The following is a 27668-nucleotide window of genomic DNA, read 5'->3' on the forward strand; positions in this document are numbered from 1 at the left end:
CGCTGTCACTCATGGAAAGCTGGGACCTCGCCCCGCCCCCTCGCTCTCCTGTTGGCCAGCACGACCGCACTTCCGTCCTGGAAGAACCAATGAGTTGCCTCAACCCGCTCTCTCTTCCCATTGGCCAGAATCGATTACATCCCCGCCCACCTCGCTCCCCCATTGGCTATCTTCGCCGCTCATCATCCCAGCCCCGCCCACGGGCCGCGTCGTAAACATCCTGCGGAGGCGCGGGGGTTGGGGGCGTGGCTTCCGCGCTGGCCCCGCCCCCAGGGGTGGGAATAGGGACCGGGAACGGGACCGGGCCGGAGCTTCAGCCTTTATTGCCTTTATCGCGCAGCCCCCAACCCGCCGCCCGTCACTTCTTGTCCTCCTCCTTCTTGTCTTTGCCCTCCTTGGAAGCCTGAGAAGCCAACGAACCCATGGCGTTCCGGATGGCCTCGTTGTTGGGGTCGACGCCTGGCAGGTTCTCCAACACGCTCTGCAGGAACTCGGGGTCCTGCATCACGTCGTAGTCATCCTCCTCCTATAGGGAGACAGTGGGGAGTGGGCTGCGGCCGGGGGACCCCCCATAACCTCCTCTTATTGCCCTCCCCCCCCATGGCCAGGACTCACCTTGGTGGGCTCGGAGGTATCCATGGCTGTGCTGCTGTCCACATCGGCCGCCTCCGCCTGTGCGAACTCTGTAGGAGAACCCAAAGTGAATGGGATGGGATGGGATGGGATGAGACGGGATGGGATGGAGATGGAATGGGATGGGATGTTATGGGATGGGACGGGATGGAGATAGGATGGGATGGGACGGGATGTTATGGGATGGGATGGGATGGAGACGGGATGTTATGGGATGGGATGGGATGGAGACAGGATGGGATGGAGATGGGATGGGACGGGATGGGATGTTATAGGATAGGATGTTATGGGATGGGATGTTTGGGATGGGATGTTTGGGATGGGATGGAGATGGGATGGAGATGGGATGGAGATGGGATGGGATGGAGATGGGATGGGATGTTATGGGATGGGACGGGATGGGATGGGACGGGATGGAGATGGGATAAGATGGAGATGGGATGGGATGGAGATGGGATGGGATGGGATGGGATGGGATGGAGATGGGATGGGATGGAGATGGGATGGGATGGGATGGGATGGAGATGGGATGGGATGGAGATGGGATGGGATGGAGATGGGATGGGATGGGATGGAGATGGGATGGAGATGGGATGGAGATGGGATGGGATGTTATGGGATGGGATGTTATGGGATGGGATGTTATGGGATGGGATGTTTGGGATGGGATGGAGATGGGATGGGATGTTATGGGATGGGACGTTATGGGATGGGACGTTATGGGATGTTATGGGATGGGATGGAATGGGATGGGATGGGGCGGCCCCACGGATGGCCCCCTCCGCCCCCCCATAACCTGCAGCAGAGGACGCTCACCCGCTCCCTGCAGTGACATCTGCATGGCGTAAGCGATCTGCTCCTCCTCTGTCATGCTGCTCAGGTCGGGCAGCCCGGCGCGCCCAAACTCCTGCTGGGTGATGGTCATCTTCAGCAGAGCATCGTCTGAATCTATGGGAAACAACAGCAGCGCTCACAGCCCAGCCAGGAGCCAACAATACCGCCTGAACACAGGCAGCCCACGCTGCACCCAGAACCCAACCCCCATCCCCGGACCCTCCCCTGCTACCCAACCCGGATGGGCAGTTCCAGTGTGAGCCAAGGGAAGCTCCAGCCTGGAGCTGCTCACATCCATCTCCCACATCCTGCAGTGTTTTGGATCTCCAGCTGTCCCCACTGGAGCAGCTCCGCTCCCCACGCAGCTCCTCACCGTCCCCTCCGGTGGCAGCGATCCCAGCCTCAGCTGCAGAGGCGGCCGCAGCCCTCCTGGCTTCCTCCTCCTGCCGCTGCCTCTGCTCCTCCATGGAGACACGCAGAGCCTGCAGAGATGGGCAGAGAGCGGCACTGAGCGGGGCACAGCCTGCAGCAGCACAGCAGGGCACACAGAGCTGCCCCCAGTCCCAGCAGCACAGCAGGGCACACAGAGCTGCCCCCAGTCCCAGCAGCACAGCAGGACACACACAGCTGCCCCCAGTCCCAGCAGGGCACACGGAGCTGCCCCCCATTCCCACTCACCAGGGCCAGCTCTGGGTCGGCACTTGGATCCACACCAAACTCGAAGTCGCTGGCGCCGAGGCCCAGCATGGCTCCCCCCTCACCGGCCAGGATCGGGGAGCTGATGAGGGCATCGGCCAGGCTGGGCCCCGGCGGCACCGTCACCAGGTGGGAGCCTGTTCCATCCTTCCCATTCAGGGTGTTGATGAAGGCCGTCAGTTTGTCCGTGTTGGCTTCCTAGGGGTGAAGAGAGAGGCTGGGAACCCCTCTCCATGCTGCCCGCATACCTGGAAGCCCCACTAGTCACAGCACACTAGGCAATACCATGCTTGCCCCCCAGGCCGCCATTATCCCTCCTCCTCCCACCAAACAAGATCCAGACACAGAGCAGAACCACGCGGGTCACAAAGCCCAGGGCAGAGGGCCAGAAATGCCATCTGAGGGCACACAGCTCTGCTGTTTCCATGGGGAAAAATAACAAGGTTTGCAGCAAAACATGTGGGGCCTCCCCAGAGGGAAACGTGAACCTCAGCATCACCAGTGCAGCCACAGAAGGGCTGAGGCACAGCCGTGTTGCTGCTCTTCCCTGACCCCCTGGCTCAGATCTTAACAGGTTAAATGCAGCCCAAGTCTCACCTCTTCTCCAAAGTTGATAATGTCAACGTTGACCTTCTCCTTCTTCAGACGTTTTGCCAGCTTCACCAGCTGCAACGAGGAATCGGGGCAGCTTTAGCTTCTCACTGCCCACATCTCAGCTCTCACACCCCAGCCCTCCCATTGGAAACCTGGGGACAGCCCTCAAGATCCTCACGAAGCAAAGCCCCAAATCAGCCTCCCAGCTGCAGCAAGCAGCTCCAGCCCACACTGCCCCTGCTGGGGCACAGCCTTCCACTCAGAGCAGAGCAAGGGACAAGCCACCCATCTGGTTTAGGGGTACATGGAGAGTGGAGACAACATATTCTGCTTAGACTGGCGCTACTCACGTCTTTCTCGTTATCTTCTACAGGGCTCCCAACGAAGGCAATGATTCGCATCTTGTGATTCTTGCCCTGGCGATGCTTCAGAGCCAGCTACAAAACAGAAGTCACACCGTGCTTAAGGAGCAGCTCCCAGGAGAGAGGACGGCTGGGAGGCAGCCCTGCACAGACACAAAGAAGCAGAGAACCACTGGGTGGATGAGCCTCCTCCTCCTCCTCCCCCCCAGCCCAGATCCCCAACCCAAAGCAGGCTCGGTTTGGAGTAACAACCACTTACATGAGCAACTCTGATCCCTGTGCAAAAGGTGATTTTCCCTTTGGGTTGAACCGTGTGTAGCTTTGAAAGGATCCGTCCTGTGTCCGGAGTGAGAGTGGTCAACACTTCACAGTTACTGCAAGAGAAACACGAACTGCAGTGATGCTGTTTGAGAACCTCGCTGTGAAACCCCTCTGTGTGCTCCAGAATCCCCCCCTCCCTCCTTCCCACAGCGCCTCCAGGCCTGCAGAGCTCAGCTCTGTGCTATCAGTGCACACAGGGCCAAAGATGGGGAGCCTGGTTTCCTAAACAAAGCACGTGATCCATCCACAGACAGCAGCGTGTCCCACTGCCCTGCCCCCAAACTCCAGCCCCACACTTTAACCAGCCCCATACTTGGCTAAGGTGATGAGCCCCACGTTGTTCTCGGGGTTGCTGCGGGTCTTGGAGTGGCACACGATGTTGACAGCATCCTGCTGAGCCTGCAGGCGAGTGGGTAAGAAGTCCCCATTTCTCATGTACTCGCTGTTGTCAACGCTGAAAAAAACATCATCCCTCAGAGGGGGGCAAAGCTCAGCGTCACCCACCAACACAATGAGGGTGCGAGCAAATCCCAAAGCCCTTCCAGCCCAAACATCCCACAGCTGACCCTGCAGGACCCTTCCCACCCAATCACTCCATAGTTGATCTTCAAGGACCTTCCCAACACATCCATCATACGGTTAATCTTTAAGGATCCTTCCCACCCAACCACTCCATGGTTGATCTTCAAGGACCCTCCCAACACAACCATCACACGTTTAATCTTTAAGGACCCTTCCCACCCAATCACCCCATGGTTGATCTTCAAGGACCCTCCCAATACAACCATCGCATGGTTAATCTTTAAGGACCCTCCCCACCCACCCAACCACCCCACAGTTGACCCTGCAGGATCCTTCCCACCCAATCACTCCATAGTTGATCTTGCAGGACCCTCCCAATACAACCATCACATGGTTAATCTTCAAGGACCCTTCCCACCCAATCAGTCACAGCTGACCCACCCAATACAACCATTCCATGGCTGATCTTCAAGGACCCTCCCAATACAACCATCGCATGGTTAATCTTTAAGGACCCTCCCCACCCACCCAACCACCCCACAGTTGACCCTGCAGGACCCTTCCCACCCAATCACTCCAAGGTTGACCCTCCCAATACAACCATCGTATGGTTAATCTTTAAGGACCCTTCCCACCCAACCACCCCATAGTTGATCTTCAAGGACCTTCCCAACACATCCATCATACGGTTAATCTTCAAGGACCCTTCCCACCCAATCAGTCACAGCTGATCCTCCCAATACAGCCACCCCATGGTTGATCTTCAAGGACCCTCCCAACACATCCATCACATGGTTAATCTTTAAGGACCCTCCCCACCCACCCAACCACCCCACAGTTGACCCTGCAGGACCCTTCTCACCCAATCACTCCAAGGTTGACTCTCCCAAATACAACCATCGTATGGTTAATCTTTAAGGACCCTTCCCACCCAATCACTCCATAGTTGATCTTCAAGTACCCTCCCAACACAACCATCACATGGTTAATCTTTAAGGACCCTTCCCACCCCCCCACCCCACAGTTGACCTTTCAGGACCCCCCTCCAACGGGGCCCTTCTTAAGGCTCTGATAGGCCTCAATGTGACCAGAACCAGAACCCGAACCCGAACCCCCAGCGCTGCCCCCCCCCCACAGGCCCGGCCCCAACCCGCCATGACTCAGGGAAAGCCGAGGCGGCGCCGCGCGGCCCGCAGAGCTCAGCGGGACCCGAGGAAGCGAGAAGGGAGAAGGATCGGGCCCGAACCGGCAATGATCCCGACCCGCTCCGACCCGACCCGACCCGGCCCGGCCCGGCCCGCTCACCACACCATGGTGCTCTCCAGAACCATCTTGGCTTCTTCAGAGCCGCCTCACGGCCCTCTCAACAAGGAGCCCGTTGATTGGCTGCTCGCCGTCAACCAATAGCAGCTGCCCGTGCTGGAAAGAGAGACGCGCGATGCACGCTGGGAGTTGTAGTCCCTATAGATCGCCTATCCGCCCCCCCCCCCCAACATGGCCGCCCGGCTTCATATCAGTGGGGTGTGGAGCTGATGGCGCCTCCATCCGGGTCAGCAACAGCGACTCTGATCTTAATGAGCACCTATGGAAGCAGAGGGGTGGGGGGGAGGGGGTTGGAAGGGTCCTTGAAGGTCAAATATAGAGGGGTGAGGTTGGAAGGGTCCTTAAACGTCAACCTCTGAACCTCTGATCTTAATGATCACCCACGGAACTGGAGGGGATGGGGGGTTGGAAGGGTCTTTGAAGATCAAATGTGAAGGGGTGAGGTTGGAAGGGTCCTTGAAGGTCAAATATGGGGTGGGGGGATTGAAAGGGTCCTTAACGTCAACCTCTGAACCTCTGATCTTAATGATCACCCACGGAATTGGAGGGGATGGGGGGTTGGATGGGTCCTTGAAGGTCAAATATGGAGGGGTGAGGTTGGAAGGGTCCTTAAATGGCAACCTCTGAACCACAGAACTGGAAGGGATGGGGGGTTGGAAGGGTCTTTGAAGGTCAAATATGGAGGGGTGAGGTTGGAAAGGTCCTTGAAGGTCAAATATGGGGTGGGTGAATTGGAAAGGTCCTTAAATGTCAACCTCCAAACCACTGATTGTAATGATCACCCACGGAACTGGAGCGGGGCAGGTTGGAAGGGTCCTTGAAGGTCAAATATGGAGGGGTAGGGTTGGAAGGGTCCTTGAAGGTCAACCTCCAAACCGATGATCGTAATGATAACCCATGGAACTGGAGGGGGGCAGGTTGGAAGGGTCCTTGAAGGTCAAATATGGGGTGGTGAGGTTGGAAGGGTCCTTGAAGGTCAAATATAGAGGGGTGAGGTTGGAAAGGTCCTTAACGTCAACCTCTGAACCTCTGATCTTAATGATCACCCACGGAACTGGAGGGGATGGGGGGTTGGAAGGGTCCTTGAAGGTCAAATATGGAGGGGTGAGGTTGGAAGGGTCCTTAAATGGCAACCTCTGAACCACAGAACTGGAAGGGATGGGGGGTTGGAAGGGTCTTTGAAGGTTAAATATGGGGTGGTGAGGTTGGAAAGGTCCTTGAAGGTCAAATATGGGGTGGGTGGATTGGAATGGTCCTTAAATGTCAACCTCCAAACCACTGATCGTAATGATCACCCATGGAACTGGAGGGGGGCAGGTTGGAAGGGTCCTTGAAGGTCAAATATGGGGTGGGGGGATTGAAGGGGTCCTTAAACATCAACCTCTGAACCTCTGATCTTAATGATCACCCATGAAATTGGAGGGGATGGGGGGTTGGATGGGTCTTTGAAGGTCAAATATGGGGTGGGGGGATTGGAAAGGTCCTTAAATGTCAACCTGCAAACCACTGATCGTAATGATCACCCACGGAACTGGAGCGGGGCAGGTTGGAAGGGTCCTTGAAGGTCAAATTTGAGGTCAAATATGGGGTGGTGCAGTTGGAAGGGTCCTTGAAGGTCAAATATGGAGTGATGCAGTTAGAAGGGTCCTTGAAGGTCAAATACAGGGTGGGCAGATTGGTAGGGTGCTTGAAGGTCAACCTCCCAACCATAAAAGCACAGAAGAGTTTGGGATTGAAGGGACCTTGTCCCAGTTCGTCATGGGGAGTGGGACCAGAGGGTCTCCAAGAGCCCCTTCCAACCCAACCCACGCTCTGAACCCACGCTGTGCTCAATGGCAGACACAAATCCCCCCCCAAGAGCCGCATTCCCTCCCCAGCATCACTCCAGACCCCCACAAAGGGGCACAGAGACCCTTCAGGATCCACCCCACAGCCCCAGGGGCAATGGCAGACACAGCACAACACCCCCCCCCGTGCCCCCCATCCCCACAAAGCAGGCGTGGAGGCGGATGGCTGCAGGAGCACGCGCTGTATTGGGGGCCGCGGGTATCCACAGAACGGCCGCTGAGGGCGAAACAGTACAGAGGTAACACAACAACGTCCACAACACGGCACGAGCAGCTCCATGGGGACACGGACGGGGCCTTCCCAGTGCCAAGAGACCACAAGGGCCTGAATCCAACGGGTTGTGTTGGGATCCGTGACCTGAGACCTGATCCGCCAGGAGGTGCCGGGATCCATCGACCCATGCCAGGATCCACCAGCATCCTTAAGTCCATGCCAGGATCCATTGGGTAGTACCAGATCCATCAGGTAGTACTGGATCCATCAAGAAGGTGCTGGGATCCATCAGCCCGTACTAGGATCCATCGCATGGGCTCAGATGCATCATGTGGTGCCAGGATCCAACACCTGGGGCTAAGATCCTTAAGTCCGTGCCAGGGATCCATTGGGTGATGCCAGCATCCATCAACCTGTTCCAGGATCAATCAGATGGCCCTAGGATCCATTTGATGGTCCCAGAATCCATCATGTGGTGCCAGGATCCATCACCTAAGGGTCAGCATCCTCAAGTCCGTGCCAGGATCCACTGAGTGATGGCAGGATCCATCAACTCATTCCAAGACCCATTGGGCAGTCCCAGGATCCATGTGATGGTCCCAGGATCCATCAACCCATGCCAGGACCCATCAGCTGGGGTCAGGATCCTTAAATCCATTGCTAGGATCCACATGACGGCCCCAGAATCCATCATCGGCGGCCAGGATCCATTGGATGAGGCCGGGGATCCATCAACTGATTCCAGGATCCATCAATTGATTCCAGGATCCATTGGGTGCTCCCAAGATCCATTTGGATGCTCCCAGGATCCATTGGATGCTCCCAGGATCCATCAATTGATTCCAGGATCCATTTGGATGCTCCCAAGATCCATCAATTGATTTCAGGATCCATTGGATGCTCCCAGGATCCATCAATTGATCCCAGGACCCCTTTGGATGCTCCCAAGATCCAATTGATGCTCCCAAGATCCATTGGATGCTCCCAGGAGCCATCAATTGATTCCAGGACCCATTTGGATGCTCCCAAGATCCATTGGATGCTCCCAAGATCCACTGGATGCTCCCAGGATCCATCAATTGATTTCAGGATCCATCGGATGCTCCCAAGATCCAATTGATGCTCCCAAAATCCATCAATTGATTCCAAGATCTACTGGATGCTCCCAAGATCCATTGGATACTCCCAAGATACATCAATTGATTCCAGGATCCATTGGATGCTCCCAAGATCCATTGGATTCTCCCAGGATCCATTAATTGATTCCAGGATCCACTGGATGCTCCCAAGATCCATTGGATTCTCCCAGGAGCCATCAATTGATTCCAGGATCCATTTGGATGCTCCCAAGATCCATCAATTGATTCCAGGATCCATTGGATGCTCCCAAGATCCATTGGATTCTCCCAGGATCCATCAATTGATTCCAGGATCCATTTGGATGCTCCCAGGATCCACCAATTGATTCCAGGATCCATTTGGATGCTCCCAGGATCCACCAATTGATTCCAGGATCCACCGGGCGGTCCCGCAGGCGGCCCCGCAGCCGTTCCCGCTGCAGAAGGGCCCCGTGGGGGGGGTCAGGAGCCATTTTAACAGCGGTTGTCGCCACTTCCAGATGCAAAAAAAAAAAAAAAAAAAAAAAAAAAAGAAAAAAAAAAAAAGGCAGTTGTTCTGAAAACCCATTAAACCCATTAAATCCATTACAAAGCGAAGGTCAGAAGATCCCATATAGAAACAAGCCCCCCCACGCCCCCCTAAATCTCCCTACTGCTGTACGACTAACCCCGGAAAACAAATGAAGTGAAACAAAACCACTTAAATACAACTTCATAAATATTAAACCATAGGAATAAAAGAATAAGGGTGGGGGAAGGGAGGGGGGGGGAGTTGGTTTTCTTCCCTCCTGGTAAAAACAATAATAATAATAATAATAATAAAACAAGAAACCCGAACCATTACAGGAGATGGGAGGGAAGGTAAGAACAGCGTCTAATATAGACAGTTATTTCAGCTGTAAGGTGAGGGTAGCAGTGGGGGAAGAGCCCACCTTCCTCCCAGAGCTGGATGGGGTCGGCGTGGGACAGACCCGGGGGGCACCGGGAGCCACAGAACCCCGTTCTGGGTATGGATAACCCAGAGGATAAGGCCATTCCGTTGGGTATATTCAAACAAAGCTTAAGAAAGAGAACATCCCAAAAGGGGTTTGGTTGGGTTTGGGGGGGGTTGGGTTTGGGGTTGTTTTCAAAGGGTGGTTTTGTTTTTCCTTACAAAAATAGCAGGTGGGAGATGGGAGGGAATCGGCACCAAAATGGCAGCACAAAGCATCCCCCCCCCCAACCTCTGCATCATGACATTCCTGGCTTCCTCTGCACACAGCAACCCCTCGTGTTGCTCTGCAGGGGCACAATTACATCCTTTTTTGTTCCCCAATATATATATATATATATATAAAAAGAAAAACCAATGGAGGAATCCAACCCATGGGGAACGGCGGGACGGAGTCGCTTCCTTTCCTAGTATATAAAACCAAAACAACAAGTGTTTGAGCTGCAAAACGCAGCTCAGCCCCAACGTCGGGGCTGTTTGATGAACAAATGGTGCTGGATTCCCAAAAGCTGAGCTCAGTGCAGAGATCTCCATCTGCAAAGGGACGCCGAGGGGACGCGGTTCTCCTGCTCAGAGCTCCACAGGGCGTCCCGCTTGTGCTGCAGTGCAGAGCAATGCAGAGCAATGCAGAGCAATGCAGAGCAATGCAGAGCAATGCAGAGCAATGCAGAGCAATGCAGAGCAATGCAGAGCAATGCAGAGCAATGCAGAGCAATGCAGAGCAATGCAGAGCAATGCAGAGCAATGCAGAGCAATGCAGAGCAATGCAGAGCAATGCAGAGCAATGCAGAGCAATGCAGAGCAATGCAGAGCAATGCAGAGGGGAAAGGGCTGCAGCTGAACTGACGCCAACGTTAAAAACTCGTTGGAGATATAAAAGATGAACGCGTTGCTCCGTGGCAAAACTGCCCCGGTGAGGCCACAACTCCCACAGGCCGCGTGCTCTGCAGCGGCATCGTGAGCAATGAACGCCTTGGAAGTCAGATCCCTTTTCCAAAGGCCTTCGGTCCACACGAAGCAGTTCCTCCTCTTCCTCCTCCTCTTCCCCCCAGCCGGCTGCTCAGGCTCTTGCTGGGTTCAGATAGCAGCACACTGCACGGTGGGCTGTGCTGATCCAATCACAGCCCGGCCCTGTTGGCTCTCAGCTTTCTATCCAGATAATACTTTCAAAAGAAAAGAACAAAACAAAACAAAAAAAAAACCCAAAAGCAAAAAAAAAAAAACCAACAAACTAAAAACCACGAAAGGTCAGCAACGAGGGCTGAGACCACGCAGAGCACGGAACATCCGCTCCCATCGTTGGCTCAGTGCTGCCTCACTGCAATGAGAAAAGAGAGGGAGATGAATGGGGAGGGCGGCAGCAGGGCTCTTCTGCCTGCATGGACACACAGGGGAAGGGCCGTGCTCCCCAACCACCATCTCCCCATAGACTGGGGGGGCTCTGCAAGCATTTATTGGCCTTAGAAAGGCTGCGTCCAGCTCTTATCCCCACCACCTGATCACTCTGGGTGCCCAAGAGAGCAGCAGCTCTGCTTTACCTCCTGCTTTACCCGCTGTGGGGCAGTGGGCACCGCCTGGCTGCACACGGTATGGGGTAGATGGGGCCATCATGCACACAGGATGGGGATCTGCCCCCCCCCCCAACCCCCACAACCACTCAGCCCCTTCCTCCAAGGGCACTCACGAAGCTGATCTCTGTCTCCTGCAGCTCTTCCAGTTGCTCCCTCAGCTCTGAGGAGTGCTCAGGGACGGACGGTCCTGGGGAGCTGCAAGGGAGACAGAAGGGGAAGAGCTATAGAGCAACATTTAAATGGGAGCGATCACAAAGTCACCTCTCCTGGACATCCAACCAAAGCCAGCGAGGTGAGCACCTCCTGCTAGAGCTGCCATGGAGCCCGTGAGCACCGCATCGTCGTGATGAGGGTCTGGGGGGAAAGCAGAAAGGGGACACAGAGGCCACAGTGCTGAGCTGAGCGCCAGGCACTGCACCACAGGCACTGCTGTGGGAAAAGCTGTTGGCAAAGCTCTCTCGTGCAGTGAATGGGAGTGACATCCTGCAGGATGCAGCACATGGGGCCACATCCCACCGGCAGGATGCGCCCCATGGAGCTGTATCCTATACAGCCACATCCTCTCCCTTCGGATGGGATGCTCGGTGTTGGTTACGGTGTGTGTGCCCCCAGGACTCAATTGGGGCTCAGGGCAGTGAGATGTCCTCCTAAAAATGAAACCCAACCATCCCCAGAGCTCCTCACCAGGGGTTGCAGCCCAGCAGCTGATGCTCCCAGTGGCTGAAGGCCTCAAACCTCAGGACCCTACGCCAGAAGCTGAATGATAGAGCTGGGCTGGAGCACAGGGCTCCCATATATCTCAGAACCAAGCGTGTTTCAAAGCACCATGAACACAGAATCAGGCTCAGAAACATTAGGTTGGAAAAAACCTTCATGGTCATCAAGTCCAACCATCAACCTGACCAGACTCAGAGTCACCCCAGTGTTGAGTCCTATCTCCAACTGCAGGCAGACCCTTTCTGGCCATCTCATTTGGGTCAGTGCTGTTCAGGTGCTCATTGGCACAAGCTGTGCAATCCAACTGCTGAACACACCATCAGCCCTCAGCTTTGATCCCAGCACCACTCCCAGCTGCAGCAGTGCTCCAAGAGAAGCAATGAGGGCAGTGTTCACCTCACTGCATCCCCAGGGCATCCTAAGGGACCACATGCATCGAGCTCCCCTTTCTCTCTGCATGAAACAGGACTCACCCGTGTCTAATCAGACAGATGGGCATCACTCTGCTCCCTGAGCAGCATCCCTCCCTTGCTCAGTGTCACACCCTCCTCTGCAGCCTGGAGCTTTGCAGCAGGGCATGTTGCTGCTGCACCAAAGCATCTCTGGAGCAGGCTGGCCCTTGCCTGCCCGCTGCACCCTGCTGGGATCACTCAGCAGGTGTTTTTTCTTCAGGTTTCCCCCCCCAGGAGAGGCAAAAAGCCCTCCAGACCAGCTGCTTCCTCAGACATTCCTCTCTAACCTCACTCCAACGCCTGATGTTGTTGGTTCAGAACAGCACCTGTGAACTCCTTCTGTCCCTCTCAAGGTTTCCAGAGCTCTGCAACTCCCATAAAGTCACCAAAGTGGACTCAACCCTCTGGAGAGATCTCATGGTCCTCAGGATCCCCCTTCATGAGAGAAAACTGCCTGCTCCGTATCCAGCTCCCCCCCCATGCTGCCAGCAGGGCTCGGTGGCACAGTGCTCAGCTGCCTGCAGGGCACAGCACCCAGGGAGAACCACGAGCAGCACAAGGCAGAACCTCGGGGCACATCTCCCCAAATACACCCTCCGGATGGGAGAAGCCCTCCGGCAAAGCCTGGTTCCTCCCTCACCTAGACAGGAAGTCAGCAGTCTTAGTGCAATCCTTTGCTGAGCTGTCGGCTTTGTGCACCTGCACGCCCACTGACCTACACAGAGATTGAAGGAGAGACACCCATAGTTAAGGACACAGAACTCCTTGGGCATGCAAATGGAAAGGAGCAGCTCTGGTTTAGGATCCCTACAGAGAATTTTACAGGTTTTAGAGAGGGAATTAAAGGTATAGATTGCGTCGTATCTCATCCTCCTGCAGCTGAGGACAGAGCAGACACTTCCATCAGTGCCGCAGTGCAGGAATGAGGAAGGTGGGTTACGATGGCTTCCAGAAAGAGAAGTGACCACCTCTAAACTTCTATGCGTGGGATCGTGCTCTGACCACAGCTCCTCCTCGTAACCCTCAATTCTCACCACTGGGCAACAAAGGGAAAACTCCACGGCAGCCACCTGCTCCTCAGCCATGCACTGCAGCTCCAGGGGTAGCCAAGGGCACAGAACCAGCCCTGTATGTAACCCGTGCCCTCCAGCACCGCGCTGCTGCTCCTGGTGCACATCCTGGCAGCACCACATTCACCAACGTGTCACAATCAGCACAATTATCTCAGCTCCAGGAAGAGGCCACCAAGCACAGAACACACAAGGAACTCAAAGCTGCTGGGACGGCCGCACAGCCCAAGCAGAGATGCAAAATCATGGCGTCTGCGAAGGTCTGCACGTGGGATGTGACAACGCTCCCTCCTCACACATGCTCGAACCGACAGCACTGAGCTCACTCACTGCACAGGGGCTGCTCATGCCAGGGACCCCCCCACCCCAGAGCCACACCTGTTTGCAGGTGAGTGGAGACCTCCGCTGCCCAAGGAGGAGGTGGACAAAGTGGTGGCGACGGAATCGCTGTTGGCTTCATCCACTGGCAAAGTCCTGGGCAGGAGATCCGGGCGACCGAGGTGGGAACCTGAGTTGAAGGACACACTGTTCCACCACCTGCACGAGTGGTGCAGGCACAGCCCCACGTAACCACGGGGTGTAGATCCCACCCATGACAACTCAGACCCATAAACACTGCAGGACCAGCCCTGCCCTCTTAGAAGCAGCCCAAAGCAGTGCTGCAAAACCACCCCCCCTCAGGTGTCCTGCAGAAAGCTCTGCCAGGCCAAAGCTCAGCAAGCTTAGGAGGGAGGCGTTTCTCTCCCCCCCAGCCCAGACACCAACCTTGTTCCACGTCTGCCTCTGTTGTGACTTGTGCTTTTGCCTCACACGACACGTGCAGCTGGGAAGGCACTCCTCCCTGACAGCTCCGCCGAGGAACCGTGGTGCCGGAGCGGCTCTTCTTGGAAGGGGATGGCTTCACTTCAAGACAAAAACACAACAAGGCAGAGCCTCGCTACTGCACAGAGCTCAGGAAGAGGAGATCCAGCACAGCCACAGCTGGCACGCACGGGGACACGCTGATGGATGAAGCAGCTCCATGTGGCCACGTTTGCAAAGCAAGAACAGCGCAGGAGGAAGGAGGAGGGAATGCAGCACAGCAGGATCCCTCATGTCCTCACACACTGCTGTGCCCCCCTCCCCAGTCCCAGCTGCTGAGCACGAAGCCAGGCACAGCAGCACCCCACATGGAGTACTTACAGGGTATCTTCTTGAACACTGTGTTGCACATGAAGCGCTGGAATCTTTCGGCATAGAAGCTGGGTCTGTGCACGGATACGGTGTCCTGAAAGGGATGAGCAGTGTGGGAATCTGCATTAGTAAGTGATGGCAGATAGCAGCAGCCTCCCCCAGCCCTGACCCGTGCTACGTTGGCCTGGGAACACTTCCAGGCACCACTGCTTTCATGTAGATGAGAAACACACAGAGCCCTTGGAAATCCAGGGCACTGTGCAGAATGAGCACCCACAGTGAGCTGAACAAGGGAAGGTGCAGTGCTGTGCTTGCTGTGCTTGCTGCTTACCCCGTCGTGAACAAGGGCCTTCCACGAGTGCTCCAGCTTCTTCACAAACCTAACAAAGCAAAGAACAAAGAGCAGATTTCACACCTCTTTGTGCACAGGGTGGTGGCTGCAGGGTGCTGAGCTTCTCCTCTGACCAGCAGCACCCAAGCAGTGGCTTGTGGCCATTCTAAGCCACTGTTTGTTTTCTCCTCGCTGCTTCCTGCATACAACAACCCACTGAGCACAGAAATAGCCCCTGTCAGAGGCAATTCCCTCCTGGGAACGGGAGGTAAACGCAGTAAACAAGACCTGGAAACCGATCCCCAAACACCCAATTCAAGAAAACAACAACAGAGAAATAAAGGTGGACAATAAGACACGTCTTAACTCCCTTGGAAAGGCAGTCCTCCCCACAGCAGCACAAAGCTGTGCCCCCCAGGTGACACACAGCCCCCCCTCAGACTGCCCTACCTGTAGGACTGCAGCACATCGATGATGCCGACGTAGAGGAGCAGCCTCTCCCCCTTGGCGTTGCGGGCAGGAATGCCCCCCATCCTGCAAGGACAGCACGGTGTGTGTTGGTGAGGTTTGCTCCACCTGCCCAAAGCCAATCCCTGCTGTGCAGTTTTGTTGCAGACTGATCCCAACCCGCCCACGAGGAGACCAAGCAGCTGCAGGGGTGGTGGCAGCAGGGATCAACCACAGCATGGAATCACAGAATGGCTGGAGCTGGAAGAGACCCCAAAAGGGCACCTCATCCCCCCCCCCCCCTCCATGAACAGAGGCACCCACAGCTCCATCTGCACTCACAGCTCACCAGCCTGCCCATGGGGGTCAGCAGGGACCGGGCACCACCACCCTCACGCCTCTGGGAATCCTGTGCCAACACCACATTGCCCTTCTCATAACCACCATCTTTACTGTGCTCTGCCTGAGCCTTCCTCTTTTAGCTGGGAACTGTTTCCCTTCATCCTGCCACACAGACCCTGCTGAGGAGTCCATCACTTTCTCTTTTAGAGCCAAAGGAAGCAGCGATCCAAGGCTGCCAGCAAGCAGTGGGCACCCCAACGACCCAGCTGAAGGCAGCCCTGAAGCAGAGCAGCACACACTCACTGGTCATCTGTCTCTATGGTGCCTCCCCTCCGGGCCTCCCCCTGGATGGACTCCATGGCAGTGGAATACAGAGCTTTCTGTGCTGCAGGTCGCCTCGTGTCAGCCTGGGACGTCCCATCTGCCATCGTGTGCTCCCTTTGCGCCAGATCCATGTTATGGATTGCCACCAGCAAACTGTAATCCATGATTTTAAAACTCTGCAGGACCTGGGCAAAAAAAGTCAACAAAGGTTCATTGCCACCGTGAGCTCCATCGAGCTGCTGAGAGGGCACCCACAGTAGCGCCAACGGTGCCACCTGGATCCCCCCAGCACAGCTTTTAACCCACAGCCTGCCTCTGCCAGCTCATCTGCAGATGGCAAAGGGAGCACCAGGAATGCCTGCAGGACTCAGAGCAGGGACAGCATTCTTGCACAGCTGCTGGCAGGCTCAGAGCTGAGCCCACTGCCCGCTCCCCTGCAGGCCTGACACAGGGAGAGGGCAAACAGCTTCCAGCCCACAGCACTGCCAAGCAGCACACTGTCCAGCCAGCACCCCTGGGAGAGGATGCAGGACTGCTGGGTGCCAGCCCCTCCTTCACATAAAGGCTCAAAAAGAACCACCACCACCCCCCCCACTTACCAAACAATCTCTCTGCAACGTTTTGCACAGAGCATTATACATGTCTGAGTCCAAGAAGAGGCCGTCGGGGATGTCCTGCATAAAATCCAAGTCCTTGTAGGTGGGGAAAACCTTCTCTCTCTCCTTCTGGGACGCTCTGCGTTTGTAGGTGGAGCCCTTCAGGTCGTATTTGAGGTGCATCTTGACGGAACGTGGCAGCAGGTTGTTCATCACCACAATGCGGATGTTTTTGCCCCCGGCTTGGACACAGTACAAGCCATAAAACTTGGGCAGCAGCGTCCTTGGGTTCTGATTCAAGTTCTAAAAGAACCAAAGACATAGAAATGCCTTCAGAGCCAGCCTGGCTATTCTCATTCCACCCAGCAGAGCTGCTCGCTCCTCCCAGCAGGGCCGGCAGCAGTTCAAAGCACAGAAACAAAGGGATGAGGGTGGGGAGGGAGGGACAGGCTGGTGCTGCCCACTGTTAACATCTCACTGCAAAGCTGAGGGTCAGATCAGCCCATGAGTGCAGGAGAACTCCCTGCTCACACACACGGGGACAAGCAGGACCCTGCACTAGGCTCAGGGCTCAAAGGTTAGCATGGAGCACGTGGTGTTACGTGCAAAGAAAGGCTCTCCTGGCCTCACTTACCATGTAGTAACCGGGCAGCAGCTTCTGCAAGAACTCTGCCTCTTTGTGCTGAACTGTCTTGATGATAAACTCGTCGTCGCTGGACACGTAGAAGAGGGATCCACTGGCCCCAGAGTTTGAGAGCTCAATGAGGGGCTCACTGCAGAGCGAGTACTGAGGAGGAGAGGAGAAAAGCAGAGGTGGAACACAGCAGCACACAGCCCTTCCCTTCAGACAGCACCAGGCAAACCCCGGGACCACATACTGCATCCACTGCTGTGCTTACAGAGCTCCCCACGGCTCCGAGCAGGGATAGAGCACAAACCCCCACCCCAAAGCACACCCAGCAGTGCCATACCAGGTAATCATCCGGCCGGATCCCAAACAGCTCCCGGAAATATCGGAAGGCCACCGGGGCGTAGGTTTTGAACCGAAAATCATTGTAGTGGTGAGCTGGGGTGAGGTTACTGCCTTCACTGCTCGAGGAGAGAGGGACACACAAGGGTTTGCAATCACACATTATGGGTCTATCTGAGAAGCAAGGCCTGCTCTGACCCTAAATGCACCCCAGAACAGACCCACCCTGGAGGGATGCAGAAAGGCACACAGCAGCATTTGTTCAATAGACCCATGGGGGTCGCAGCAGAGCTCTGCAGAAACAGAGCTGCTCTGCATGCAGTGCCTCTGCTCAGCACTGCTCCTCCAGCTCTGCTGCTGCTTCCTTAACATGAGCAGGGCTGGGAACTTAATGCTGCTACCGCTGCTAAAGCACAACAGGGAGGAAGAAAGCAAGCACTGACCTCGGGAAGAAAATACTTTCTACTACGTAGAAATCTTGCATGAGAACATCTCTTTCGGGTTTAGTGCTCAAGCTCCCAACCGTGTGAGTGATGCCCAGCTGGATGGCGCCTTTCAAGGCTGATGACGTTGTCTGAAGGAGCAGAGAACAAGTTAGGCAACATAAGTGGCCGACTGAGAAGAGGAACAAGAGGAGGTAAAGGAAAGACAGCTCCACGCTCAGCAGAGCACCACTTCTACATGCTGGTTTCCTTCTCAATGAGCAGCACCACTCTCTGGCTCTGTCCCAGGGCAGCCTGCACTGGGCAGGGAGCAGCAGCAGGGGGAACACCTCCCTGCCCCCACCCCAGTCATGTTCTAAGGACCTGAGCTGCAATCTCATTGCCTCCCCCACACCCTGCACTTACAGGGGTGCTGACCTCGTTCCCCTGTCACCAAACACAGCGGGCAGCAGCTCAGTGGGGCTGCAGAGCTCGCAGCACGCACCGCTTCCTGACTTGTGCCAGGCTGGGGCTCTTTGGCCTTAAAGTTCATTATCATGTCAAAATAAGGAGTGCAGACAGGCAGCCACTCCTGCACCCCGTGCGTGAGCTGTCCCAGAACAATGCCAGCCTGTGTTCCTGAACAGCTGCTGACATCAGGAGTTCTCCTCTGTGCAGCACATGACCTCACCTCGGGCTGCCCTTCCCAAAGCAGCCCAACACCCCACAACACCCTGCTCCTCTCCAGCTACCTGCCTGCATCCCCCATTTCCTTTGGTTTCCTGGGGGAGGAAGAATGCAATTCCTTTCACCCCCTTCCAACTCTGTGCTGCCTGACCACAGCTCTCAGCTCAGCCCTGTCTGTGCTGCTGCCTCGTCGGTGAGTGCACAACAGCACAGAGCCACGTTGCCAAGGAACAACTGCTTCCCTCCTCCATCGGCCGAGCAGCTGGCCGCCTGTTTATCATCACTTCCACAGGGGAAAGAATTCTAGAAAAACAACTTGCCACCTCTGGAAAAAAGAAGGGATGGAAAAAAGGCAGCCTGCCCAGTCATCTCATTCCCAGATCGGTCCCATGCAGCTCCACGGGCCCTCGCAAAGAAAACACTTCAGGTATTTTGTGGCAGTTTCTGCTCTGTTCTCCTCCCATTGCTGCCCAACCTCCATCCCCGGGTTTCACAGGGAACCAGAAGGCAGCAAATGTGAAGGCAGCAGTCGGTGCAGGACAGACACTCCAACAGAGTTTGGCTTAGCAGGAGCAGCGCAGCTCCAACTCCTGCCTTGCACTCTGACCAGAGCAGCTCTGGGGTAGAGATTTGGATAAGAAGCATTGCCTGCACCAAGTGCACAGAGCCCTCATCTGCTCCACCTCCCACCCCCCAGAGCCAAACTCACATCAGAGGAAGTCACTCACTGTCCCCGTGAAGCCCAATGAAGCGGAAGCAGCATCTACAGAACAGCCGCAGCTCCGGCTTGTGGCGAAGCCCCCAAACAATCCCCCCTTTGTAAAGCACATTCCAGGAATGCCACGAGATCTGCAGGAAGGACTGTGCCCCAGGAGCACAGGATCAGCCAGAAGAGGCCTAGGAAATGCTGCCAGCAGGCAGGGCTTCGAAGTGCTCTCCTTTTGAAGGCTATAAGAGAAGCTGGCCAAAAGGAGCACACAGCACACTATGCTGCACTCTGAGTGACCATCACAGCCATCATTGCAGCACCCAACAGCCAGCCAGGCTGGGATCCACATCACACAGAGCAGGAGAGCCGTGCAGCACATCTCTCACCTTCTTGTAGGTGGTTTCACCCGTGGAATCCACTCCTCTGTGCCCTTTCTTTATCGTCTGGGAGCCCGGCTGCCCCGAAGAACCCGGCATCTGGGATGGAGGGAAAGGTGGTAAGAAAAGAAGGGGGGGGTTCAAAACACAACGTGTTTCCAAAGCACCCACTCCAGCAATGCCATCCACACAGCAAGGACCGTGCTGTGCCCAGGGAAGCAATCAGCACCCGCAGCCAGCACAGGGCACTGAGCACACCTGGGGGATGCTGTTCACCATCCCTGCTGTCACAAAGCCCAGCACCCCGCCGCCTGTTTGCCAGCAAGGCCAGCTCCCTACGGAAGCAGCTTAGGAAAGCTGCACACACAGACAGCCCTGACTCACGGCCCAAGAACTCACTTGGCTGCCTCTCCAGTTTAAGCACACGCTGCTGACTGCAGCGCAGAGCACAGGGCTGGCTGCTCTGCTGGCAGGATGGCTCAATCCCAGCACAGCTTGTCAGGGGGAACCCAAAGGCTGCGCTCACTGCTGTGCTACCCCTGGCTTCTCTGCTCCCTCCCCAAGTCAGGAATTGGGTGTTTGGAGCCATCCAGCAGCACTTCACCTCTTGCTCACAAACTTACCTCTGGGGTCAGTGACTTTTTGAAGGCAGACGGCCCTGTGGGAACAAAAAGACCCGCAGTCAGGAGGAGGGAAGCAGCAGCAAGCATCGCACAGCAGCACAGCTCTGTGCATCCCGGAGACATCCAGCAGCAAAGGAACATCAAACCACAGCTGCTCCTTCCCAATAGAGGGTCTGGGGGGGGGGGGGGGGGTACTGGGCACAGGGACCCCTCTGCGATGTCTCTCTGTGCTTCAAAGCTGCCAGATGGACCAGGCCCAAAGGTGGGCACAGGGAACAGCGGTTTGGGGCCCAAAGCAGGCAGACTTGGTTCCTATTTCCTTGTTGTTTCTTCTGCCTGCTTCAGGCACAGCAGGATTTTGTATGGGAGCTGTGACAGCACCCACTGCAACAGCCCAAGCACAACAACCCCACTGCAACGGCTCCCCACAGCCAAGCAGCACCGGGATGAGCATTACAGCACACAGACCCCCATGTTTCAGCCCTATGGAACCACAGACCTTTCACATCTCCACGTTTCAGCCCTACCCTCGGAGATCTTCTCCATGACCCTATAATTCCTTGTGGGAATGGTTATAATCCCTTGTGGGAATGGTGGGGGATGGGCAGGTTGTTGGGCTTGATGACTTTGGATATCTCTTCCAACCCTAATGCTCCCATGATCCTACTTATGGACACGGATAGTGGGCACCGTGGGGATGGGTTGGGGGTCAGATTTGATCTTGGGGGTCTTTTCCAACCCTGATGATCCTCTGATCCCATTCAGGACGTGGTTAGTGGGCTTGGTGGGGATGGGTGGGCACTGGACTCAATGGTCTTGGAGATCTTCAGCCTCAACAATTCTGTGCCTCTATGAGTGAGTGTGTGGGGATGATGGGCTGACAGTTGGACTTGATGATTTCAGAGGTCTTTTGCAACCCTATTGATTCTATCCCACTTGCCAAACTCCACCAGGACGCAGGGATGGGGATAAAAAAATCCCAACCGTGTCAATACAGCACCTGTTCAACAGCAAACAAACCTCATTTGCTTCTTTCCAAACACTGAATTTGTCAGTAATGTAAATTGAAACCACCAAACCCCCCCCCAAGATCCCAACAACCCCATTGCAACGGCAGCACCAGCCTCATCCCCTCGGAGATTAGCCGTGTTACTATTTAATCACCCATGCAAATCCTTACTCCATCAGGATTTAACCACAGAGCAGCAGATCCTCACTGTGCTGCCTTAACCCCGCAGCACTGAAGGGAACACAAGCCAAGCCATGAGCTCATATCCAAACCCTGCTTGCTCACGGGGTGCTGCTTGGGGGTCTGGCTGGCCCTGAGACCCCAAGGCTGTGTTGGTGTCCCTGGGAGCACCAGCATAACAAGCTATGCTGCCCAAACAAGGCAGTGATCACAACAGCACTGAGGGCAGGAGGAAGGCTGAGGTTTCCATGCAAACACCCTTCGGTTCCCTCAGCCTGAGGGAGGTTTTATAGCTGGTTTTGTTTGTCACACACACACAAACACACAGAGACTGCTCGGAGAAGCGAAGGTGTTAAACTGAGAGCTGTAAGCAAAACACAGCAACACAGCTCAGGAGAGCACACAGCTCTGGATCTGTTTGAACCAAACAGTCCCTCAGCTGCAACCCAGGCTGAAAAACAGCAGCGGGATCCAAGGGTTCATTCTGGACAGAGACGGCAGATTCAGGTTAAGGTCACATCCAAAACCAAACTGGCCCTGCCCCATCACAGCCACCTTTTCCTTTCATTCTCAGAGTTGGGCTCAATCCCTTTGGTGCTGCAGCGGCTCCTCCAGCTGCAGCTGCCCGGGAGCACTTTCAGCCCCAACGTCTGTACATCCCAATGGGGGGGAACAGCTGGAAAAACCAAAGCTGAGCACAAGAAATGGCCGCAGCACCTCATTGGAGGGGCTGGGAAATGCTTTGGTGGCACAGAGCCGGGCAGACCCCAGCATCCACCAAAAGGCACAGCAGCATGCGGTAAGGGCAGCACTGACACTCAGCTCTGCTCTACATTTAAAGCCAAACCGAGTTTAGCTGCAATCCTGCTATTCTCAGACAAGAAATAACAAGCCAAAACGTCAGCACAACCAAACACAGCGCCAACACCCGACCAGGCCGGGATACGGCATGGAGCTCAAAGACACCACGATGAACCCAGTGGGGTCAGAGCGTGGGGCCGCAGCAGGGAAGGCTCCTCTGCAAAGCCAAACAGGGGCATGGAGAGCACACAGCAACCGCAGCACGTTGGGTTGGGGAGCATCGTGTTATGGAGGCCCCAAAGCCGTGATGGTTTGGGGGGGGGAGACGGTTACCGCGCAGGAGGAGGAGGTGCTGTGTGCATTGCAGTGCTTCTAACCTCTTCGGAACGACACCACCGAGCAGCATAAAAAGCTGAAATCTGAACGAGGGAAAGAAAAAAGAGAGGTTACACGGCGGGTAACAGGTTTGGGATGGTTGGTCCTTGAGAAAGGCAGAGGAACGTGGAAAGAAAAGCAGCGGTGCCACCCTGGCAGCTCTTCTGTGCACAGAGCTGAGAGGCTTCAGGGATGGGGATGGTTGAAGTCAGAGCTGGGAGCATCCCAACGCTGGGAAGCACGGCAGGACTCAGCCGGTGCTTTGGGAATGTAGGTCAGCCATAGGGGATCCCCGGGAGCAGCCTGTGAGTGAGTGAGTAAGCAAGGCAGAGTCCATGGGGATGGAAGAATTAATCACCGTGCTGTGCTGCGAGCAGAGCTGAGACAACACAAGCAGCAGCTTTTACTTTCCATAGAGAAACCCCGGTCAATGCGGGGTCAGCGCTGGCCCCAAAGCCACGCGGCTCCCATCCCCATGGGACGTGCTCCCATTCAGCCCCACACAGCAGCTCCCCCCTCTGTCGCTCTGGCTGCCCTCCTTTGTCTCTGTCCCACTCTCAGCTCAGCACCAATAGAAGCAGCTCCCAACGCTGCCCATAAAGCCACCCAGAGCTCTGTGTGTGCTCAGAGTGCTCCAAGAGAGACACAACGCGAAGTCACCGACGTGCCCAGCAAGATGAAGGGCTGCCCTGACATCCTGCTCGCTGAGTCCCTGCCTGCTCTCACCCCTCCGGGATGATTTCCTCCCCCAGAAGGGATGGAGCCATTCTGAGAGCAATTCTTTTGTCTGCGGCCGCCGGGGAGGGGCCCGAAGGCCAGAAGGTGACAATGAACTCCCAGCTCTCTCTCTCTCTCTCTCTCCATCCTTACAAAGCACAAAGAAGCAAAACGATCGAAATCCAGCATTAGCATTTTTGGCAAAGGGGCCGTTTCAAAGTGAAAGAAGCAAAATGAGAAACCTTTCCTCCCTCCCCCCTCGTGTGATTTCCCGGGAACAGGAAGGATCGTGGCGTCCCACCCTTCCGTCCCAGTCATTTCAGCTGAAAGACACTCTGAGTAATCAGCCCTGGGGGGAACCACGCATAGCCCAGGGGGGACACCGAGCTGTGGGGCCGGCTTTAGGGTTTACCTATGGAGAAAGCAAAGCTTTGTGCCCTGAACAGTCAGCCCCACATCCCGGCCCCACATCCACTGGGGTCTGAGATGCTTTAGGGTTATGCATTAGGAAAAGTAATGCCCCGTACCCAGAGCAATCAGCCCCACAACCACCACCACCCCCCCCCCCCCCTTTAGTCTGAGAGAAGCCCCAGAGATGGGATGAGAGCTTTAAATGCTGCACTGCTGGGGATCAGCCGAGGTGAACACGCTTCACGTCACGCAGCTTTGCCACCAGGATTGAAATCCAGCAGGAAAAGCACCTCGACCAACACCAAACTACCCTGGAAAGCAAAGAGCGGCGCCGATCCACGCAGGGAGAGAGAAGAGGTTGATCGTGCACTTCTTCTCCCCCGTGTGAAGCTCTCGATGCTCTCTGAGCTTTATGGAGGCGGCAGCTCCTCCTCCGGGTGAGGGAGGTGAGCTGTGTGACACCTCCGAGCTCCCAAAGCAAAGCATGGCAGGAGGAGACCCTGCAGCTTCAGCCACGGACCCCCCCCATTCCCCACAGCCCAAAGGGGGCGGGGAGGGGGCACAGACCCGTTTCCAGAGGCTCTAAATGAGGAATGCGATGCCAGGAGGCCGCCGAGGTGAGGCCCCGCTGGGTAGCAGCCCCCCAGCCTTCCCCCTTTGGGCAACCAGAAGCCCTCCGTGCTTTGCCCTGCAATCAGTAACGGCCACAGCATCCCCAAACCAGAAGAACTCAGGGACGGCTGTGGGAATCACCCCGGTTCCACGTCCAGCATCCCCAAACCAGACCCATTCCCACCAACTTCGAAGGCAATAAGGGGTGTAACCCCCCCCCCAACACTGAGACGGCCGAATCACAGCTCTAAGTGCCCCGCTGTGCCTCCCAGCATCCCGACCCCGGGCCGAGGGCAGCCCCACACCCCCCATATATCACTATATGGTGACCAAACCCCCTCCCCCCCATACGGTGCCAAACGGCCCCACAGCCCCAACGGCCGCGACTCCCAGCCGGGCAGGGGCAGGCCGTCACCTCAACCCCCCCCCGGCCCCACAGCACCATCCCGTGCCCCAACCCGGCCCACACCGCCCCTCACAGGCCGCTCAGCGCCGCCCGGGCCCGGCCTCCCCCCTCAGCTTTGCCCCGGGCCTACAGCCCGCACCTCCCTCAGCCCCCACACGGCCCGGCCCCCCACCATCCCACATCCCCACCCGCCCCCCCAGCAGCCGCTCGCCCCCCCCTTCAGCTCCCAGCTCCGCCTCCCCCACCGCCCCCAGGCCCAGCCCGCGGTCCCTCCGTACCCCCAAGGCCGCCGCTGCTGCCGCTGCTGCCCCCCGACTCGGGCCCCGCCGCCGCCATCTTGCCGCCTCCTGCGCCCGCCACCGCCTCGCGTGAGGCCACGCCCCCTCGGCACCACCCACGTGTCACGTGCTCTCCGAGCAGCCAATAGAAATCATCCGAGCCTTCCGGACCTCCGGGCCCTCAAGGGGGCGCTACATCGATCGCTTCGCCCCTGCGGCAGGACGACGAGTCGAGCGCCGATGGCGGCGGCGGCACCGCCATGAGTTTGGCTGAAGGCCGCGCTCCGCGGCGCACGGCCGGGAACCGGCTGTCGGGATTGCTGGAGGCCGAGGAGGAGGATGAGTTCTACCAGACCACGTATGGAGGCTTCACTGAGGTGGGACGGGCTTTGTCAGGGGGGTCAGAGGGGCTGCGAGGCGCTGTGAGGCCTTGGAGGGGGGGTTGGGAGGAGAACCGGGGCCTGAATGGGGACCGGGGGGTCGTTAGGATGGGGCTGTATGGGGGTGTGAGGTGGACAGAAGGGGTCGGGAGGGGAGATGAGAGGGTTGGAATGGAGACTGAAGGGGATGGGGGGCTGAGGGGGATGGGGCTCGGGTCTATCGAGTGTCCTCTGACCTGCTGGGAAGGGATTCGGATGGCCCCAATTGGCTGGGATAATTAGCGACCTGCTAATTGCTGACTGCGGGGGGGAAGTGTCCCTTGGAGGACCTGAAGGGGTTCGTGAGGGAAATTGGGGGGTCCTGGAGGGGCTGGGGGCACTGAGGGGGTCAGGATGGGGACGGGGTGGCTTTAGATGGGCTTTGAGAGGGGGATAGAGGCTCCAAATGGGGGCTGGGAGGAACCCCGGGGGGAATGGCCCATAGGGGGAGGGGGTGGAGCGCAGCCCTGGGTGTGACGCTGCCCTTCTATCCCTGCAGGAGTCGGGGGATGACGAGTACCGGGGCGACCAGTCGGACAGCGACGATGAGGTGGATTCCGACTTCGACATCGATGAAGGCGAGGAGCCGACGAGCGACCAGGATGAGAGCGAACCCAAGAAGCGGCGCCGCATCGTCACCAAGGCCTACAGAGTGAGGAGGGGACGGCTGGGGGTCCATCCGAGCGTCCTCTGACCCACTGGGATGGCCCCAAATGGGTGTAATAATAATAGTAACCTGCTAATTGCTGACTGTGGGGAGGATGTGTCCCTTGGAGGACATGGGGCAGCCCCATATGGCTTCTCCATCCTCACATCCTTCCTGCCCAAACCATAGGAGCCCATCAAGAGCCTTCGACCCAAGAAGGCCGACACCCCCAGCAGCAGCTCCCAAAAGGCCCGAGAGGTGAAATCAGCCCCGCTGGAGCTCCAGGATGAAGTAGGAGACAGTGAGTGCACACAGGCTGGGATGTGTCAGCATCTCTAAGCTGGAACCAGGCACCCCACTGCCCCGTGAGCTGTGCTGGCCCCACATTGAGCCCCATCCTCCCGCTGCAGGCCGTAAGCACATGAGGCAGTCGACGACAGAACACACACGTCAGACCTTCCTGCGTATCCAGGAGCGCCAGGTTCAATCCAAGCGCAAGAAGGGAGGCCCCAACTACGACCGCCCGCTGACACAGGAGGAGCTGCTGGAGGAGGCCAAGATCACGGAGGAGATCAACCTCCGCTCGCTGGGTGAGGAGAGGACAGGGATTGGGAATGGGGGGGGGGGTGTAGTGGGGGGTGCTGAGACCCTCTGGGCTCATCTCTGCTTCCCCAGAGAACTACGAGCGCCTGGAGGCTGATAAGAAGAAGCAGGTGCAGAAGAAGAGGAAATGCATCGGGCCTGTGATCCGGTACTGGTCCGTCACCATGCCCCTCATCACAGAGCTGGGCAAGGAGGAGAACGTGGACGTGGAGGGGTGAGTTGGGAACAGCGGATGGGATCCTGATGCTTTCCCCTTATGCTGCACACAGACCCCATCACTCCCATCCTTGGGGCTCAGTAGGGAGCAGCAGGGTTAGTGCTGCCCAGGTTCCCCCAGCTCCATGCATCCCTTAGAGCTGATTGTGGCTCTTCCAGGTTGGACCAAGACCCTCAGCAGGCAGAAGCTGCTCCAGCCTCCAGCTCCAAGTGCTCCCGGACCTTCATCTCCTTCACCGACGACGAAACCTTCGAACGTTTCTTCCCCAAATCGAAGGCTCCGCGGTTGCCGGTGCGGGAGATCTGCCCTGTTACCCACAAACCCGCCGTGTATCGTGACCCCATCACTGACATCCCTTATTCCAACATCCGAGCCTTTAAAATCATCCGCGAGGCTTACAAGAAATACATCACGGCCCACGGGCTGCCCAGCGCCGCTGCTGCATCCGCTGCTTTGGGTGCTGCTCCTCCTGGACCTGATCCTGGTCTAAGAGCCACACGGCAGAAGATCATCATCAAGCAGAGCGTGCCCACGGCTTGAGAGCGCCGGTTCCTTGTTCCATGTTGACCTGCTTTGTGCTGTTGTTTTCTTGCCTATTTTTTGTAATAAAAAGGAGAAAAAAGAAGGAGCCTGGAGGTGAGGGGGGGGTGTGCAGGTCGTGCCCCCGTTGCTGGGTTATCCAGCAGGATGAAATGAAACCTTGTTTGCAGGCAGATCCATGCAGTGCC

At 56.6% G+C, this 27668-nt stretch overlaps 2 protein-coding genes across 2 annotated transcripts; one reads left to right on the top strand and one right to left on the bottom strand.

The window, feature by feature from the left end:
- Nucleotides 1-305: 305 nt before the first annotated feature.
- LOC140263603 (putative PIP5K1A and PSMD4-like protein) lies at nucleotides 306-25223 on the bottom strand. The gene is made up of 26 exons (XM_072358613.1): nucleotides 25056-25223; nucleotides 20267-20301; nucleotides 19653-19742; nucleotides 17892-18022; nucleotides 17450-17567; nucleotides 17113-17265; nucleotides 16482-16781; nucleotides 15862-16067; nucleotides 15220-15303; nucleotides 14770-14818; nucleotides 14448-14532; nucleotides 14031-14168; nucleotides 13644-13773; nucleotides 12836-12910; nucleotides 11140-11221; nucleotides 8805-8901; nucleotides 5268-5313; nucleotides 3754-3894; nucleotides 3379-3493; nucleotides 3108-3194; nucleotides 2761-2829; nucleotides 2146-2361; nucleotides 1841-1949; nucleotides 1450-1581; nucleotides 616-683; nucleotides 306-526 (listed from the first exon to the last, which is right to left on the bottom strand). The coding sequence occupies exons 1-26, from the start codon at nucleotides 25111-25113 to the stop codon at nucleotides 359-361; spliced, it is 2982 nt and encodes a 993-aa protein (XP_072214714.1). The 5' UTR covers nucleotides 25114-25223; the 3' UTR covers nucleotides 306-358.
- Nucleotides 25216-27482, top strand: VPS72 (vacuolar protein sorting 72 homolog). Its single transcript, XM_072358686.1, has 6 exons — nucleotides 25216-25432; nucleotides 25974-26126; nucleotides 26310-26421; nucleotides 26531-26710; nucleotides 26796-26937; nucleotides 27099-27482. Exons 1-6 carry the CDS (start codon nucleotides 25316-25318, stop codon nucleotides 27478-27480), a joined length of 1086 nt encoding a protein of 361 aa, XP_072214787.1. The 5' UTR covers nucleotides 25216-25315; the 3' UTR covers nucleotides 27481-27482.
- The last annotated feature ends 186 nt before the right edge of the window (nucleotides 27483-27668 follow it).

The sequence above is a fragment of the Excalfactoria chinensis genome, chromosome 32 (assembly GCF_039878825.1).
Source record: "Excalfactoria chinensis isolate bCotChi1 chromosome 32, bCotChi1.hap2, whole genome shotgun sequence".
Lineage (NCBI taxonomy): Eukaryota > Metazoa > Chordata > Aves > Galliformes > Phasianidae > Excalfactoria > Excalfactoria chinensis.

Coding starts and splice junctions, on each gene's coding strand:
- LOC140263603 (XM_072358613.1), bottom strand. CDS start 25,113: ATGGCGGCGGCGGGGCCCGAGTCGGGGGGCAGCAGCGGCAGCAGCGGC. Junction 19,743..20,266: donor AAAAGTCACTGACCCCAGAG/GTAAGTTTGTGA, acceptor CCTCCATCCCAG/ATGCCGGGTTCTTCGGGGCA. Junction 2,830..3,107: donor TAGAAGATAACGAGAAAGAC/GTGAGTAGCGCC, acceptor TCCTCGTTGCAG/CTGGTGAAGCTGGCAAAACG.
- VPS72 (XM_072358686.1), top strand. CDS start 25,316: ATGAGTTTGGCTGAAGGCCGCGCTCCGCGGCGCACGGCCGGGAACCGG. Junction 26,127..26,309: donor TCGTCACCAAGGCCTACAGA/GTGAGGAGGGGA, acceptor CCCAAACCATAG/GAGCCCATCAAGAGCCTTCG. Junction 26,711..26,795: donor GATCAACCTCCGCTCGCTGG/GTGAGGAGAGGA, acceptor CTGCTTCCCCAG/AGAACTACGAGCGCCTGGAG.